This window comes from Melanotaenia boesemani, chromosome 19, assembly GCF_017639745.1.
Source record: "Melanotaenia boesemani isolate fMelBoe1 chromosome 19, fMelBoe1.pri, whole genome shotgun sequence".
In the NCBI taxonomy this organism is placed as follows: domain Eukaryota; kingdom Metazoa; phylum Chordata; class Actinopteri; order Atheriniformes; family Melanotaeniidae; genus Melanotaenia; species Melanotaenia boesemani.
Genome location: NC_055700.1, coordinates 24,920,947 through 24,940,834, shown reverse-complemented (window position 1 = coordinate 24,940,834; position 19,888 = coordinate 24,920,947). Strand labels below are relative to the sequence as shown.

Below are 19,888 nucleotides of genomic sequence, written 5' to 3'. Positions count from 1 at the left end.
AGGGACACACCCAGTTACTAACCTGAGACAACGTGTTGTTTCTGGACAGTAACGTGACCGAACCTGATGGTCCACATTTTATTCTGGAGGTTTATGTGTTAAAGGTAAACAGGATTTTTTTTTTCAATAATAATTCTAGGAAAAGCGAACTACACGATTTATAGCAAACTTATCCAGCTGTCTTCAGCCTCCTGTTGTCTTCTGTCTGTCTCCATTCCATCTGCTCTTGCCGCTCTTCCCTTCTACATCTTTTTATACTTCTTTTGTCTTCTCTCTGATCATCTCTTCTTATTTCCACTCCCTTCCTCTCATCTCCTCTTCCTCTATTAGTGCTCCAATAAGAATCTCAAGATCTTTTTATTTTTTTAGATTTTCATTTTTTATTCATACATAAATCAAGCAAATTGACCATTATGGGAATGTTATGGAAAAGTTTGAAAACAAATGTATTGAAACCCTGTTTAATTCTGTTTTGAGCACACTTCATCACTCCTCTGGTATTGTCCTGTGCTTTCCTTAGCCTCTGAACCTCTGTGTTTAACCTGGTCTGTGTGGGAAATGGTGATGGGACTGGCAGCATCATGCATGCAGAAATGGAAGGACTGTGTTGGGCATCTCTAGAAGGCTGTAAAAAATGTTGTCTCAAACTAATGTGAATGGGAAACCCTGACAATTGAAGCTGTATACACATCCTGCCAGCCTCTAGACCGAGGGGAACACAGTTTCTCCTTTTCATCAAGCAGTGCTCCTGATGACACCTCATCCTGTTCTGGTGACTTTTCCTGTTCATTCTGTCATCTCCAGAGTCTACGCCGGCACAGTCTTAATGGCCAGATTTGTTCTGTGCTCCCAGTTTCAGATACGATGCGGAAATTAAGCATCAGAAGGCCCATGTAGCTTTCAAAGAAAATGGGATGCTGCTTATCCCTGATCCAAAGCTGAAGTCCGACATATTAGAGGGGTTGATCCAGGAAGTGGTCAAGCACGGTCTATCTCACAGATATAAAGTTGAATGAAGTTGCAGAAGCACTCATCCTGAAGCATCCATGTTTTAAAAAAAGCTCAAATACAAGCTGTCAAACTACCACACACATCCGAGGAAAGTAGGAGGTACTGAAGTGTGAATTCTTTGAAATATAAACCAGCTGAGAAACATTCCCCTGCTTTTGATGTTAAGAGAACAAAGAGAGGTGAAGTGGAATACTGCCCCTCTTTAACACAGGTCAGTAAAAGATTTATATACCTCCATTGCAAAGCCTTTACCTGTGAGTACTGAAAGGACCCAGCCATTTTATCATGCATTCACTGCCTCACTGTGAGAAATGGATCTTTTTCATCTCATCTCTTGAGATTTTATAAATTCCAGTCCACAAAGGTCCGGTCCAAACAGGCAGTTTTAATGTTTTGTAGATTCTGATGTCACATGTCTTTGATCGCTTTCTTTCGTGCTGCTGACAATTTGAGTTCAAATATCTCTATTTTAGTTAAATTCTTAAGGATGGCATTGAAGGGAGTCCTTCATTAAAGGACTCTGCATCAGTCTGGATGAGAATCCTGATGTCTTGGTGCAGGAGTTTATGGTGAGTAGATTGTGGCTTTGCTATATGTCAAAACGTATTAAGTTAACACTGATCCTGCTTGGACTGTTTAGGTCCATTTGCCCTCTTTATCACCATGTATGTATGTATGGATGTATGGATGGATGGATGGATGGATGGATGGATGGATGGATATATATACACATATGCCACACTCTTTGTTTATATGCTTTATTATGGCGTGAGTGAAGGGTAAGTCATTTTAGTATTTTGTGTTTAATCTTGTATTTATAATATTACACTCCAACCTTACGCACTGGAAACATGCAGTTTTAATTCTTGCACTTTATATTCTCTATGTACTCTATGATTGTTTTACCTTTTATTTTTTGTACATCGTTTTTATTTGTTTTGTTCTGACCTGGAAAAGGAACATCAGATCCAAATTAGCTGCTAGACTAACTCGTGGTTATATTTGTGCATTTCTTCTTATGTTCATTTATGTGCTGTTTTGTCCCTTTTAAAATAAATAAATAACTTGGAAACTAAACAGAAAAGTTGACATGAGCGTAAAACAGCAGGTTGACTAACACAAAAAAACTTCATCTTGTTGGGTTTCTTGACAGACATCAACCTGTCAAACTTAAAACATCAATCAGTCAACATGGTGGAGGTCTGGATCTTTGTGAACTTTACTTTCTTTTTCACGTGGAAAAGTAAACTCTTGTGTAATGTGAAAACTGATTTTAACAGACCATCTAATAAGGTCTCTGAAATACTTATGACCTTATGACATTTTGAGCAGAAACACAGTCTTTTTTTTAATTAATCCTAAGTTGTACAAGACGAAAAGGAAGTTTAAACAGTTATAATGTTCAGAAACTGATCTTTCATGAACTTTAAACTGTTGTAGAAACCATGACGGAGATCTCATTAAGGTCCTTTTAAAGCACCACTATCTCCAGTTCCTGCTGCTACTCATCCCAGCTGAATGTTCTCACCCGTTTCTTGTGTTTATTACTGTGAAATGAGCAATGATTGTCTGAAGGTTGAGCACAGCTTAGAGGACCGCTGTTGTCTCACACCGTTATCTCGGAGGAGGTCCTCTCCCACGACCTCGACCCCCTCCAGGTCCCGGACCTGGCATTTGTCCAGGTCCTCTTGGCCCAGGTGGTCGGCTTACCGGACCTTGAGCGTTGGGATTGGGTGAAGCTAGAGCCACGTCTTTCTGCAGATTAACACCTTTCCCAGCAGACCCAGACTTTGTCTTTGTAGGTTTTGCTTCTGGCTCTGGTTTTTTCTCTGTTTTGACAGAGAAACAGTTACAGAAATCAGGACTATCAACATGTCATGATTTACTGCATTCAGCTTTTTGTGGTGTGGCATGTTTAGGATGTTACTGACCAGGCTCTGGTGGAGCAGGGGGGGCGAGGGACCGGTTTGGCAGCAGGTCTTCCAGATCCTGCATGACCTGGTTGGTGCTGTCTTTGTTGTTTCTGCGGTTCTTCTCCTCATCCCGAGCCTGATCGCAGAGAGATGGAAGGAGACAAGGAAAGAAAAGGTTACTGCATGGCAACAAAAACTAAGCTGGATTTTGGATAAAAGCTGGATTCTTATTTATATGGATCATAGAGGGCGCAATACAACGGAGCAGAAATGCATTGTTTAAAGAAAAATATGACCTGCATAGGGAAGAATTGAACTTACCATTTAACATGAAGATAATTAGCTAAATAATTAGCTAAATCAGTCTGAAATGCACTCTTAAGCACAATCAAATACATCTAAAACATATTTTCCTTTTTTTCAAATTTACCATAATTTGATTTTGAGCATCCTGATGGTTGGTAATTAAAAAATGAAGTGGAGAGATGCATCTGCTCTGACTGACTATAGACAGCCTTCGCTCCATTTATTACACTGATCACCCAGTTACCTCATTTGTTTTGAAAGTTTACACCTCACAAGAACTGGTTCAGTGTGGATGAAAAGCCGACTTTGCTTAGGAACCCTACTTTATAATAAGGAGCTGTTCAAATTCTCCAAATACTAAGGAGCTCCAGTGTTCCTTGTAAGATCTCCTTTAGCACAGGATACACCAGATCATTCTGTCCCACGAGTTTCTGTGGACTCAAGTTTTAAAATGATGTTTAATTACATTTAACCAATTTTTACTGTTTGTGGTTGAGAATTTCAGAGAAAAGCCACAGAGTGAACTCAGCAGTGTCAAACTCTGGTCCTCGAGGGTCGCTATCCTGCAGGCTTTAGTTGTTTCCCTGCTCCAACAGAAATTATTAAAATTATATGGATCCAACAGCTTGTTGTCAACTTCTTTGAAATGACCCATTCAGTTTAGTCAGGTGTGATGGAGCAGGGTTTGACACCTGTGGTTTACATGCTTCGCGGCTCTTTTTTAGCACCATCTGATTCACATTTAGACACTTTTATTTCCTTCTGTACTTACCATCTGCATCTTCTTCTTCAGCTCCATATTGGAGTTTTGGTAAGCCTTAGACACAGAGTTGAGATAATATATGGCCAGTCTGTAAGACATGATAGAATTTGTTGTTATTAAAGGCTACAAAGGCAACCAATTCTGTTGCCTCTGAGTGTACAATCTAAGTATCAGCTGACTTTCTGTATGCTTTGTGTTTGTCTACAAGTCAACACTCACACCATGAGCAGCACAGCGGGTATGATGAGTCCCGGGTTGGCTGCGTAGCTGAAAACTGTCCCAATGAACGCTGGCAGGTCCAGTTCTATCGTCTCCATGATCACGTCAAACATCTTCGCCCTTCCACTGCTCGGTCACACATACATTTCATATTAGCACGTTTGCTTCTAGTGAAAAGTTCATGATTAGTTTGATGTTTTATAACCTGAAAGGTCCGCAGTCAAACGAAGGTGGCAGGGTCATGATGGTGTAGACGACAGGTAATAGACTCAGGAAGAGGATGAGGAGCAGAAGGCCCATGTAGAAATTGTTAGACTTGGATGCCTTGAACACTCTTTCATGAGGGACATTTGTGGCCATTACAGCCCAACACTGATAGTACATGGAGCTGAGGAGACGGAGCACATTGATGCCAACCAGCCCGGGAGCGTAAAAGGCACCCATCCTGATATAATACAAAAAGATAAAAAGAGGCATGATTATTAAATGCAATTAAGTTTTTCATCTTCAGGGTTTGGCTTCTTATGTGGTGCAGCATGATTGTCAATAATTGCTGCAAAAGATTTCAATACTAAAGAGCAACCTGCACCAAAGACATCTTAACCCATTTCTGACTGATGCTTCATGCTCATTTTTTAACTATTTTCAAAACTTATTAACAAGTACATTATGTTTCATATAAGCAAATACATTCAAATAAATTTTGTTCCAATTATTTGGAAAATTTGGTGTCCAAAAATGGGTTATGAGCCAAAATGTAAGAAAGTTGACCCAGTGAAACACAATATAACACCGAATAATAGAAAGACATACCAGTTCATAACCTTTTATGCAATAAAATAAAATCTATATTTCTTAAGTCGTTGGAAAATGTTCTAAAGTGCCACAAAAAAAAAAAAAAAAAAAAATCTGCCACTTTTTATATTTTTATTTTTTATGGATATGAGTACAAAAAATGTCTTCACTGGCCAGCTCAGTTGTATTTGGAAAGTATAAATAAAATTAGAATTTAATACCAGAAACATATTTTAGAAAAGTTTGACAAGAGGCAAAGAAAGAAAGAAAAATAATAGAGTGATCAAGAATGGGCGTTGTGGAAATTTAACTAGTGACAGGTGAGGGCGCCAGGGTTGGGTATAAAAGGATCCTCCAAAAAAGGCTTAATCTTTCCAAGCCACGGCGGGTCATGGCTCCCTACTTTGTGCTAAATTCTGTCAGAAAATCGTCAAATTCCAAAACTATAGCTCTTAATGTATAATCCTAAAGAACTTTGATGTTCAGCATATACAGTACTGATTAGTAATATTGAAAAGATTCAAGGAGTTTGAGAACTCTTAGTGTAAAAAGCAAGGACAAAAACCACTGTTGGATGTGTGTGATCTTTGGAACCTGTAGGAAAAGTTTTCACCATGATAAATACGTGTAGCCACAGTAGCTGAAGAATATCTTGGAAAACCATTTTCACTCAACACAATCTACTGTTACAAATGAAAACTCAGTGGATTCATAGTCACAGTTTTCACTTGACTGACCTGTCTGCAGTCCAGAATAGTCTCATATTAAAAATGTATAGAGCGTCATAAAGATAGAATACTTTATTAATCCTACAAGGGGAAAATATTTTGCTACCGGATCAGACCATACAGCCAACAAACAGCACAATCAAAAACAACAATAAATAAGTAATTCTGACATTAAAAGCAGAAAAAGAGTAAAAAAAAACAAGGAACCAGGAAACTCGGACAACAGTTATGAACTACTGAGCAACTGAAATCTTAGATTTTATTAGAACTGACAGATTCGACAACAAATTGTGTCTTCGTTTCCCTAATAATTAATGTAATGCAATCATAAATATGCGTATATTCCACATTTTAAAGTGATTTGCTGCCAGCAATTTTTTTATTATTTCATATTTTCTAAATACAATGATGTTCAGTAAAGACATTGAAATTATTTACTCTGTAATTGTGTCAAATGAAGGTTTAAGTTTTTTTTTTTTTTTTTTGGATGGCATCTTTTCTTGAAATGGGATTTGCAGATGGGCACTTGAAAAGCTAAATAAAATAGAAAAATTGCACAAAATATAGTGTATTAAATCTATATTACTGTTGTCAAAAACATATGTAATAAGCATAATGTAATGTTGACAATGCAATGCAAACTTTCCACCCAGATTGCCGTTACTTTGTGTTTTCTCTTTCCACTCAGTGACACCAGATACAAGCAGCAACACACAATCATGCTTATAAACACATACGATAAACAGCATCTACAGTTTATGTACAGTATGATAATACGCTTTGTACCAGATCATCCCTTGATTGAAGACCAGTCCAAGAACATTTCCACTGATGTCAAACTCACCATATGACGGCTAAAAAGAAATAAGACACAGTTACACAATGATTGTGTTGTTTTGTTTTTTCCAATAAATATTCAATAAAACTAATTCTCAGGTTACTCAAAAACGGAGTAACAGAGCTGGTTGGATCTGCTAAAAGAAAAAATTTGACATGTAGATAGATGTAGATGTAAGTTGATAGTTGATATGTTTTTTATTTTCTTATCAAAGATGGGAAAAAATTGTGTAACAAGACCCAGAGCATGATACAACCATCGACCATTATTATGTAAATATCTGAAATAAATTACAAGATTTTATAGCAGTGGTGAAATGGCTACAAAAGACAAGATTGTATAAGCCTGCTGTCATGACTATACACTAACTACTAAAATGGTTCTCCACAAGGTTGCAGTTTGGGACCACCATTTTTTTATTTTAACCATGTTTACTCTTTGTTTTTATGCAGATGACAGCATTAGATATACCTCTAATTCTGATTTATTAAGAATTCGGTTTTCTTTTAAGTTTGATTTAACTTGGGTTTTTAACAATTTATGCTCCCTTACGTAAGTAAATAGGTCGACATCATACATCGCCACCCTTCCATGCGTCTTTTTCGTTGCCATGGTTGCTAATTCCTTTCACTAGTGGGCAGTGTTGAGTTCAGAGTTCACTTCTACGTTTTGACGTCCATTTCAGACACCAGTGGGTGGCAGTAATGCACCTCTGTAAAGTTTGCAACCACTCAACACGCCCGACACACTCACACAGCTTTTCTTTTTAAGTTCCCTCCATCTCTACAATTGTTGCCCTTGTTTTCTTCTTCTTCTCCTCCAATCTTTTTCTTGTTCTTCTTCTCTGTTCCTTTCACTAGTCACATGTCAGCTATACTGCTCAACACTGTCTGCCCTGTTTCTGGTGGTATTGCTTTGTTTGCTTTATCAAACAACAATCTGCAAGAACGGACCAAATAACGTGCGTAAATAAGGAAGGAAATGAACAAAAGTGTCCATCTTTCTGCGTATCCATCTTCTGTGTCGAGCATAAGTGGGCCTTTAGATACGACCATGGTAATAATCTATTTCATTCCAGTATGAACCAAAACCTCAGCAGCTAACAGACTTACAAATCCAGCTTCCAGGTCCCAGCACCAGCAGTAGTTGAGGAAACGAACGATGACAGCTCTGGCAAAGTCGCCAATCAAGATGGTCAGGTAGGTCACCTGGATGTCCGACACCGTCAGCTTTACAAACTCCTTCAACAGCACAGAATCAAGTTATTTCATTTTACTCGTATCTCACTTTATCCTCCTTAAAATTTTTGTCAGTTGAAAAATATGTTTCTTTGTGTATAAATCAGGTGTAATTTTTCATTACTATGCCAACGGCCGTCTCCCAGCAGGGTCCCCTGATGACATCAGCAGGGTTCATGGGGGGCGGGGTTGCCTCAGTGTCGTTGTTCAGACGGGAGAAGTTAGCGTAGTACTCCTTCATAGCCCAGATGGTTTGGTTCTTAATGACCTCCTCTTCGTCCAGCTGAGCGTAACAAAGACGCTAATCAGGTTTCATCTTATTTACAAAAAGTTATTAAAGTAAAACATTGTCACTTCAAAATAGTTTTAAATCATTCACAAACCCAGTGGGTGGTGTTATACAGGCTGCAGTGCCCTGTGAAAGTATTCACCCCTTGTGGTAATTTTCCTATTTTGTTGCATTTAAGGAAAATGTTTTGTGATTTATACGTGTGGATATACACAGAATAGCCCAAACTGATTAAGTGACATTAATTTAACCCTCTGATCTAGGATTATTAATAAACAGTGCCACTTTTTTTCACAAACAATATTTTACTTCTAAAGACATGACAGTAATGCTTTATTTTTAATAACTGTAATTGACTTTTCATTTAAACTATTCTATTAAAATATTTATAACATAATATTGATATATCTATCCTATTAAAACAACTATATCATTTTCTTTTCCTGATTATCAGAGGCAAACTTGGTAATTACAATATATGTGTATATGTGATATTTTATCATTTTTTATTTATTCCATAGTGTGTGGCAGTGTATTTATTGCCCACTGAAGTGGCTAATTTACAAATATACCATCCCCACCCATGCATATTCTAAAAAGCCTTTAACGTAGTACTAAAAAACTTTTCATATTTTGGACTCGTTTTGATTCATCATGAACCAGTGCTAAATGTCATTGTGTCTTTACATGAGGGTTCAGTTATGGAAAAGTTGCAGTGAAGACATGAAAATATGTCAAACAACAAGTAAATTTCAACAAATTATAAAATTAAGAGATATGAAACAATCAGTGAGGCTTACTGAAAACCATTTATATTGAGTATTATGATTAATGATTGGATATTATTATTATTATTATTATTATTATTGTATATCATGGTTTGTGATGTGTTAAATATTCTGATAAAATTAGGATTAGGACTAGATAAGTATTTTACTTAATCTAATGCCCTTTTTAAACTTTATATAAGTTTGAAATAAAGAGATAAAGTTTTTTTTTTTTTTTTTTTTAAGTAAAGAAACAACATTCCTGAAGCTGTAACTGTCTAATGGCATCTCAAGGCTGAGACACTACACTTCATGATTTTATTTTTTGTCCCAGTGCATCACTTCACAGCAACATTTAACTTTACAACACCTAGCAACTGGATATCAATACACTGGCCAACACTCACTATCACGAAATGTAATACAGTGGAAAGTAACTCTAATATCAGGATCCTCTCTAAATTATACCCAGTTGGAATGAAGTACTTTTTCTTCCGCCTGCCATAGTCACAAATGAAATGGCCCAGCGTAGCAATGCAGCAGCATCTCGATCAATCACTCAGGCCGTAGCATCATGTGTGGAGCTGAATAGCAACGGTGTGATGTATGATGTGTGAGGGAAGACAGAGGTATTGTAGCAACATCACAAACTTCCTTCAACATCTGAGAGTCAATCATAACACAGTTTCTAATTAAATTATGATGAGAAAGAGGAGGAGAGGGACTTGTGCTGCAAGGGCAAGACATGAGAGTCTTGGAGTCCTTTGATGCTGCCAGTAGGTACTAACCACTATTCAGAGGGAGGAAATGTGGAGCTGTGGACCACTGATGCTGAATTTAGGTAAAGTGACTTTCATCTGTCTGCTAGCTTCAAGTTTTTCTGTTGATGTTCAAACAACAGGAGTTCCCCTCATTCTAAGGACTGTTGCATCCTGTTTTGTTTTATACAGCATTAAATATGGTTATGAAATGAGAAAATGTCCCTGTGATCAGCTCACATCAATTCAACAGGCCTAGATTTAGTCTGTAAGGATTAGAGGCCGGGTGTCATAAAATATGCAGTAAAACAGCCATTGTGGGGTTTTAAAAACAAAAATAGGAATGGAAAATATTCAATAGGATGGAAAGATGAATAACATCAATCCCTCTCACTTAGATTTAGACTGATGGTTAACTAAATATTTTAATATGTGGCATTTATACATTTATTTATGCATTTTACTGGTAATTTCAGTTTGAGTCACAAAGTATTCTATGCAAATGTACCTTACCCCTCCCTTCCTCTCAGTGTAGCTGCTTTGAAAGTGATTTTCATTAAGTTTCTGTACAAATCACAAGTGTGAGATTTTGATGATACTGGCTTGTATTTTACTTGGTATCGGATCGAAAGAAAATGAGTGGTATGGCACATCACTAATGAAAACACGCTAAATAAAGGCGCAAAGTTGTTAGCTCAAGTCTGACGTATGTACAGTGTATTCTGCATGCCAGAAACCAGTGCACTGACAAACGTGCGTTGTTTGGAATTCACGCTGCGTTCATTTTTTTTATGTGTGTTTTTTTTTTATTAATTTAATTAATCATAATTAACATGTTAAAGTCCCACCCTATCTTTCTGCTTTCTCTGTAATTCACTCTGCATCACTGACTGTGACCTCAGTGGTGTCATTCAACCATGATTTCTTCTTTGAATAGACCCCCGACCCTGAAGATTTATATGTCTGCCATCTAGTGGTGGAAAATTATAAAAAGTGATGTGGTCTGGTGCTTGTCGCATTTTGTAACTTTGGTGATTAAAGGATTAAAGACTGTTGTAAACAAGCAAAACCATCCCAGAAGCAACTGGAGCAGTTCTGTCTTGCACAAGGGGCAACTTCGGCCGGTAAAATGTGAAACCTCTGCGGAAGTGCAAAAACTTGCAGTTCACCCCTCATCCGCTAGGGGCTGGCTCCAAAACAGAGTCAATCCCCATAGACTCCCATAGACTAACTTCACAGCAGAAATAAACATGTTTAAAGCCTGGTACAAAAATCCATTTCAGGATAAATAGGTCAAGTTTACCTTCATGACAACTGTGAGGGGGTGAATTTTTTTCTTACTCATCCGTTTAGATGTTATTTACACTTGAAATTCGGCATAATTAGGGGTCTATCTTTTTAATGACAGGTATCCAATATCCGTGGCAAGAATAGAGAGTGCAGCACCACCACAGTTTTTAGCAGCTAACAGCGCGCCTTAGCTTTAGCCCACCTACCTCCGTTAGCTGGTTAGCTACTGTTAGCTCCGAGTTAGCTCAGTTAGCTCTTAGCTACAGGCAGCTTGATGGTTGTCAATCATCCACCCCCACCTTCACAGTCTGCCTCTCAGCTCCACCTCTTTGCCCATTTTTGGATTTTCCAGGAAAGACGACATGCGTGACGCTGCCAAGATGGCGACGGTAGGAACCGCCCAACGAGCTTCAATTCAGCTCTTTAGAAACCTACGGGTGACGTCACGGAGGCTCCATCCATCTTTTATATACAGTCTATGGTCTTGCACCACATCAACTCTCTCTTACTGTTCAGCCCTTTGGTCAGTACTTACTGTTTTAAAAAGTTTTTTTAAATAAACTTGGCTTGGCTGTCTAGAAGGACAAGAAAATATCCTTATAAATGCTCAAGTTTCCTCTTTTTTCTGTTCTTTTCTTTAAATCTTTTAAAAGAAAGATTGTCCAAGAGGACTCAGCAAAAACACCTTTTTTTCCTACCGTTTTGTAAAAAAGAGAAAAACACACTGGCACTGCAACCCATACCTTGGAGTTGACCTCATCGAACAAGGCAAACAGGAAGGTGTAGAGGTTTCCCAGAAAGAGGGCAAAGATGCGTCCCAGCTGCCACTTGAGGGCGATTCGAGGATGGTAGTCCTCCAGCTCAGCAATAGTCTCAAACAATGGAGGACAGACCAGGCCCAGGAGAGACATGATGATCTCCAGCTGGACAAACAAATTCAGTTCAACCCAGTTTGTTTCTGCTCTACAAACCTGCTGCAAGAGCAGTTATATAATTATGTACATCTGGGTGAGCTTTTTTTCCACTAGAACGGTACCATCATTACCTCATTCTTCTCGTACCAGCTGAGATCATCCCTGTTGGCAAACTCCTGAGACCTCTTCACTACAAAGTAGATGAGGTACCCACTCCCACCAAGGCTACAGGTGATAAGGAAGTTAGCCAGAACCCTGAGGAACCTCCGCAGGTGAATGTTCTCATCCTTCTGGTTCTCCTGCTCATCTACAATAGACTCCTGTTCTTATTTAAAAGCAGGAGGATTGACTACTGGTAAAACACTCATTATTTCAATGACTGGATGGTTGAAATAAGCAATAAAATAAGGATAATTTCTTTTAAATGCCCTAAGCTACATTTGTTGTAGTTACCTTGAAGCTGGTGGTGATGGAGGCATACTTGTTGTCTGCAGTCTCTGCGTTGCCAATGAGGTAATCCCAGCTGGTGAACATCTTCCAGGCAAAGGTGAACTCTCCTTCCTCTCCATCTCCACCACCAACATCAGCGTTCTTGGCCATACTTACAAACAAGAGGGGAAAAAAGGCGGCTCTTAATGAGAAAACAAACCCAAACTTTATCAGTATTAACTTAAAATAAATATTTTGCTATTAGACTAAATCATTTTGCAACTGAATTACACTAAAACACGGAAGTTCAGTAGTGTTGATTTCATCATCTGAAATCAAATCAGGATTTTATCATTTAATATATACCAATATATTGCAAATCCAATTTAAAATAATGATATTGTTTATAAGCAAAGTGACTTATGTTTTTACCAAACAAATCCACTCTTCAGCCATAGAGAAAAAAAAACCCTCTCTGGTGTATTTGATGCTGTCTGGTGTGTGTTTATGCATTTATTTGTTCTTTTAATTTGACTGAATTTATAAATGTATAAACGGCAAACACATGAAGCCTGTCTGAGCTGGACGCTGCGGTGCAGCAGACTCACGTGCGGATCACGAGCATCAGGCTGTAGCCAAAGGTGCCGATTCCCACCAAGAGGTAGGACAGAGGAAGCCTGAACTTTAGCAAGCCGACTGTCCTTTGGTCGTTGTAGTAGCCATAAAAGAGTACGGAGTACTTGCAGTAACCCTGAGAAATTAAGAGATGCATTTAATGTTTCCCTTTTTATTCATTCTTTTCCTAGCTTTCTGTGGGACATTCATTACAGCCACATAGGATAAATCAAATATGAATTAAGTCACATTACATTAAATCTTTTGTTTTAATAGTTTCTCAATATCTATTTAAAATGTAAGCCATTCATTATAAATTTCTTTAAAAAGTTAATTCCCAGAAAAGTTTGGTAATTTTCGAAAGAGACATGGTTTTCAGTGTCCTCACTGAGCAAATTTATATGTGTTTCTTTTTATGTTAGCATATTTCAGTAAATCACTGAACTAATGTCCCATTTTCTGGCAATATAAAAAAATGTGTTTATAGTTCAATACTTGTGTAATACTGTACTAATATTACATTTAGCAAATACAGTTTAAACACATTTAAATGTTTATGCTAGTAGCACACTCAAAAACACTGAAAGAGGTAGAAACTTACAGAAAACACAACAATGTTTAGGAAGATTCTACAATCAGCAGATTAATTTGAGATGGGTAAGGGTGTCACGATTGGGTATAGAAGGAGCATCCACCAACACTCCAGTCTTTCCAAGTTAAGATGGGTTGTGGCTCTCTACTTTGTTCCACAAGTGGTCACAATAATGATTTTAAATAAATAAACAAATTAATTAATTAATTAATTAAGTATTGTATTAATATTGTAATATATTTAAAATGAGATCATAGTATTCTGGAAGATTCAACTGGTGACAGGTGGGGGTGCCAAGATTGGGTATAAAAGTAACAACTACAAAAAGGGTTAATCTTTCAAAGCAAAGTTAGGTCATGGTTCAATACTTTGTCCTAAATTAAGTCAGAACATTACAATGAATTTGTGATGGTGTTGGGGTTGAGTGGTGTCCATCGTTAGAGTGCCACTGATGAAGAGTGGTATATTGGGATTTTGGAAAAAGATATGCTACCATAATGGTACAACATTTTCCCAGTAAGGGGTTAATTCACCAAGAAAGTATTATACCTCACTCTGCTTGGTCTCTTCTTATTTTAAAAAGGGAAATACATATAGAACTGTAGTATCTCACAATGTTTCTCTCTTTTTCTGATCTAGTTACAGTGATTGGCACCTTCCTACAATTTTTGGTGTGCTGTACTTTTTACTGTAATACTGTTATATAACATTTCATAATAATAATAATAACAAATGCAATTTCAGCAGCATTATCTGTGTCTCACTCACATTGAAGTCCATGAGGACAGAATAGTCTTGAGCAGTGTCCTGCTCTGCTCTGGGTACAGTCTTTCTTGGGATGGACCCATAGGGCAGACCCATTAGCACCTAGAAAGTTTAAAAGAAATAAAAATAAACTATTTAATCTAAGTTTTTTATTACAGTCTTTGCATATAGCATGTCTCAACTCTGTTGAATGTACTTTGTTTTATTTATTTATTTTTTTAACTTTGAAACAGGACAATGACATTTTACCTCTGGGATGACCACCAGTCCAAAAGTCAAACCAAAAAGGACGAGGTTCATGCCGTACATCCAGCGCAGGAAGATGAAGTAAGACGCCACAGATGACCCAAAATGACCTGAAGACACAAAGAGATTTTTTTTAAATAAAGACTGTTCCTCCAGCGAGTTTGTGTTAGAAAAACTTTTACAACTTACTTTCCACCTCTTTAATTTTCCTCTCCCAGGGGATACAGGCGGTTCTGAAATTTTCAAAATCCCTCTGAAACTTGATCCATTTCTAAGATTAAGGGGAAAAAAAAGACTTATAGACAGCAAACACACACAAGAAAATTAGTTTTCTTAAGTCTTGCCTAACCTTAGTCATCATCACTTTATAAGCATACCACTTCCTGCCTTTTCCTTTTCCCAAAGCCCCCTCAAATTTATCCACAAACTGCTGAGCTTCCCTGTTAAGAAATTACACACACACAAAAAAAAACAAAGTGTGAGAAACTAAAACAAATATAACAAATATCAGCTCATTAGTTCGATTTAAAAATGACATCTTTATAACAGACAGACATTACTTTAGAAGTACGAGCCTCCGCTTCATCCTCCAAGGCTTGTTCCTGATAATTGCGATTAGTTTCTTCTTCTCCTCTACCTCCTCCATCAGCCGGGCCATCTCTCCCTCCGACATGGAATCCTCTTCCTCGTCGGAGTTTGAGTTGGAATCAGATGAACTGGAGCAGAAAGGGAAGATTGGACCAAGTAAGGAATGAAGCCCACTGATAAAGAGTTCATGGAGATTTATATTTGAAATTCTGCATTACTAATGAAATGTGCAGATTGCTATGTTTAAATTAGGACACACAGTGGGGATCACAAAAGACTGAAATTAACACACAAGTAGAATAGAGGTCAAATAGAAAAATGTGCCCAAGTATGAAAAGTTCATCCCCTGCTGGATAAGATCAGAAATGCATTCTTTTGCACCTGTAGTTGCACCATGATTGTATTAGTCTATGATACCAACAAAGTTTTCCAAATTCTACTTTTCAGTTTTCAACCATGTCAAGATTGAATTTCAAGATGTTTCAAAACATCCACACATCCTGTTTCTATTCCCACTGCCATTTATTCTGTGTCTGAGAACTATTTGGTTTGGTTTTAATATGCATTGTGAGTGTGCTAGTGTGTGCCTTTCTAAATTATGCTGAATCAATTTAATTCTTTACAGCTGGACTCCAAATCAAAGTGTACAACCATCTTTCTGTATTTGTGCTGGTATTGTAAGGTATTGAGTTTATATTGATGATTAATTTAAAGGATTTTAACATAACCCTCCTGCATTAAAACTGGTTAAAACTTAAAGAGGATCTGAGTATTTATTGTGTGCACAGTATATACAGTTTTTCTTCCTTTTGCCTACCTGTCATCTTTCTTCTTCTTTTTCTTCTTGTCATCATCCTTGTCTTTTCCCTTGTCCTTTCCTTTGGCATCACCTTTCTTTCCCTTGCTGTCCTCTTCCTCCTTCCCTCCTTTCTTTCCTCCTCCTTTCTTTCCTTTTTTTCCTTTCCCAGCATCGCTGTCTTCTTCATCACTATCCTGGGCTTTGCCTCCTTTCTTCTTATTGGCTGCACCCCCTTTCTTCTTCTTGGGACCCTCATCCTCACTCTCATCATCATCATCATTCTTGCCACCACCTCGTTTCTTAGCTGGCCTTCTGTTGTTGGCTCCTCTGCGTCCTCTAGGAGCTTCATCTTCTTCCTCGTCATCATCGCTGGCAGGTTTTTTGCCTCTGCCTCTTCCTCTTGCACCTCCTCTGCCACCTGCCTGCTTCCTGTTTGCTCTCTTCTGGGTGGCACCGTCTGCATTATAAAATCAGAATTCCTCATATTTTATATTCCAGAGCTCTCGATTAGATAATTCACTGTTTTGAGTAACTTCCATGGAGTATAATTTGATTTACTTACCATCACTATCACTCACATTATCATCATCTATCTCTACCTCAACTGTGGAAAAATACAGAAAACAAAGCTCAACAGTACATCAAAACTTAAATGATGGAAAATTTTTTTTATGTAAATCAGCCAATCGGCTGAGACTGACATAGCATTTGTTAGTAAATGGAGTGAAAGCTACATATTCTCAGCATTGTTAAAACTTTGATATTGCTCAATTTCTTATGTCTTAAGGTCAACATTTTAATTAGTTTATTAAATTGCAAGTCATTATCTTGTCCATTTTAACTGCCCTTAGCGTTTAGTGCTTGATAAAACTAGCTAAATAATGTTAGCTAGCTAACACTGCAGTCCTGAGCACATTAGCATGACGTTGTTAGGCAAGGCAAGGCAAATTTATTTGTATAGCACATTTCATGTACAAGACAATTCAAAGTGTTTTACATAAAACATTAAAAGCATTACAGCGGGGTGCATGAAGCAATAACAAGTGAATTAAAAAAATAAACATTAAAAGAAATAAAATAAATTAAATAGAAAAGGAAAGAAAAAGCTAAAATAAAATAGATAAAATGCAAGAAATATAGTTCCAATGTGGGAAAAACAGCATTAAAACATGATCAAGTTTAAAAATTCAAGCTTAAAAGAAACAGATGCAGATTTTGACTTCTAAATAAAAACTATTGAAATTAGCTTATGAGTTAGCATTTAGCTTGAACCACTAATGTAATGAAGTAAACAAAAAAGAGAAAAGAACATTTAAAATTTTGTTATTATTTTTATCTTTTTTGTTGTTGTTGCTTTTTTGACAAATGAATTAATCAACTATGGTAGGTGAAGTAAAAAAAATTTAAATTTATGGCTCAATTTTAATTGAGTGCCCTTGCAAGCACAGACAATGAGAGCTAAAGCTAAGACACAATTCTAAGATGTTTCAGCTGATTTAAGTAAACTCTACTGCACCGGAATAAATATCCCACTGAACCATCCCACCCAGAAAACAGGGATTTAGAACTATCAGTATATAAAATGTTAACATTTATTTATTTTCCTATTTTAATATCATGTGGAAATGTGAGTAAACCATTAAAAAACTTTATGTACAAACACATTGTTCTTTAATGTTTTCATACAAACTCATATTAATACTTTTGTCATATAAAACAGAGATTTTTTTAAAGACTTACATATCCCATTTACACTAGCACTCAGCAACTGGCACAACCATCTCTAACGGTGAGGGTATCCTTAAGTATTCTTGGCAACAAACAAGCTTGGAATGCTTTTCCTCTAGAAGTTTCTTCCATTTTTCAGTCTTATTGCTGGTGTTGCTGTTGTTAGTGTTGTAGTTATTCGTGTTTTTCTCAATTTGGCTTCTTAAAGGTGCTCTCTATGATTGGCTGCTTTGTGTTCTTACAGAGGCTGTTAAGTTTTTCTTCAGGTGTTGCAACTAGTTTTTCCTGTTTTGGTTGTACTTGTTGCTGTTGGATTTTGTATTTCGGTCTCCTTTTTCTTCTCCTCATACTCCCCTTTCCTTTGTTTCCCCATGTCAGGTCTATCATGTTACTTAAGGAAATCCCAAATAAAGAACATCAATCAGGGATCAAAGATCAAGGGAAGCTTTATATCCTCTGTTAAGCAAATCTGTTAATGAAAAAAAAGGCAGCCAGACCCTTTTTCTGCTGTCATGATGGTGGACAAGATCATTTGAAAAGAAAAAAATAAAATAGATATGTTCTCAGTGACTAGGCTGTGGCTTGCCAAATCCTAACCTAAAGCCACTCTTGGAGGAAAACATGGTACATTGGTGGCATGATGATGTTAGCAATGTATTTGAATGAACAGAAGTTACTAATGCGGTGTTCAGTTCCTTTCTTTTGGGAAGCTAGCTGTAATGTGCTTTTAAGTCTGTTTGCCTTAACCATAAAGGTATACTTGGTGACGTGTTATTATATAAGATTTTTCTGTTCCCACACAACAATTTTAGATCTTATTTATTTATAATAGAATAGAATAGAATACTTTATTAATCCCTTCAGAGAGCCCTCAGGGAAATTTGGGTACCAGCAGCAATACAACACCAACAGTAAAGCAGGACAAACACAAGACACAATATATACAGGTACAAAGCAAAATAGAGGCAAATAGAATGCAATAAATATAACAATAATAACAATAAGATAAGTTAAGTTAAATAAAACAATATAAACAAGCATTGCACACAGTAGAGGTGGTACAAATTCCCAGTTCACTATTGCACGTATTACACTGTTGGCTTGTTGCTAACACCCCTTCCCACAGGTTCTCAATACTCCTTTTGTCTGGATGCAAACTGTGTCATGGTGTAAATACCAATCTCTCTATGAGCTCTTTCAATTCACTCAATCTTCAGGTCGCAATGCCATTGTTCATGACCAAATAAGTCAGTGACATTTCCATAAGCCCCAGCTTTTACCTGTTACATTAGCATGCTAGTTTGTTAGCTTTACCATTTAGCTTCCAGCACAGCTGGCTTTCACAGAGCAGCCATTATGGCTGTAGCCTCAGTCTTGTTGTAACATCAGTTTTCCAACTTGCATTTATTGTTGTTGGTTGAGCAACGCCCAAATTAAACACCCAGTGGAAACCAGTGGCAACAGCAACTGAGCCTATAATGATGTCCACATCGTTGGTTAATCTTTATTCCTGCAGTGGAAGTGGTAAAAACTAACTTGACTTGACTCCAAATTTCTGGTTTTATAACCTTTAAGAAGTTTAATGCGACATAAAAGCTAACATATAAACAAGTTAAAACAGAAATGACTAAAAAATTTTGTTTCATACAGAAAAATTAAACACATTATTTAATTTAACAAAATAACTTTCTGCTTACCATCGTCAGACTTAGCAGCACCTCGTCTCGGCATGATGAAAAGTAAAAATGTCTCTCCTCCCGTCTGTGGTCAGATCTGCTCTGGTCTGGCTCCCCGCCAGGACCCAACTCAGGTATCTGAGGGTTGTTTCTATGGTGACTGCTGCATGTTAGATGAGTGTAGTAAATTCTGGAAAGCAAAGGTAACTCCCAATGACTTATCAAAATATTTTGAGTCATTTTTTTAGGAAGTGGGACGTTATTGTATTTTATTATTAACCACAGAGGGGATGATATTCAGCTGAGCATCACACAGTGGTAAAAAAGTCAGGCCTAAACTGTAAGAAACAGGAGAGCATTTAGTGTAGCTCTGCTGTATTTAGCTGAATGTGTTGACTGTCCTCTGCTTTTTTATAGCCTTAAAACACTCTCACTGGTCTTGTTATTGGAAACCACACACGAGAACGCCAGACATCCTAAAGCTTTAATGAAGGTTTAGGTTACTCTATGTGAGGCTCATTAGGGAAAGCTGTAAAGACCCTAAGATGACTGTGACTGCAAAATTTCCATTTAACTATGACTGATAGTAAAAATTCAACCTTTTACAGACTCAACCAAAAA

The 19,888-nt window shown here is 37.3% G+C and overlaps 1 protein-coding gene across 1 annotated transcript; it reads right to left on the bottom strand.

Moving 5' to 3' along the window:
* Window positions 1-2,037: 2,037 nt before the first annotated feature.
* Window positions 2,038-19,336, bottom strand: tmc2a (transmembrane channel-like 2a). The gene is made up of 20 exons (XM_041970318.1): window positions 19,289-19,336; window positions 16,426-16,467; window positions 15,882-16,320; window positions 15,037-15,192; window positions 14,826-14,916; window positions 14,666-14,747; window positions 14,480-14,586; window positions 14,234-14,332; window positions 12,867-13,009; window positions 12,283-12,430; window positions 11,961-12,149; window positions 11,659-11,838; window positions 7,936-8,094; window positions 7,686-7,814; window positions 6,522-6,589; window positions 4,418-4,657; window positions 4,213-4,338; window positions 4,003-4,081; window positions 2,943-3,060; window positions 2,038-2,840 (listed from the first exon to the last, which is right to left on the bottom strand). The coding sequence occupies exons 1-20, from the start codon at window positions 19,320-19,322 to the stop codon at window positions 2,626-2,628; spliced, it is 2,844 nt and encodes a 947-aa protein (XP_041826252.1). The 5' UTR covers window positions 19,323-19,336; the 3' UTR covers window positions 2,038-2,625.
* Between the last annotated feature and the right edge of the window lie 552 nt (window positions 19,337-19,888).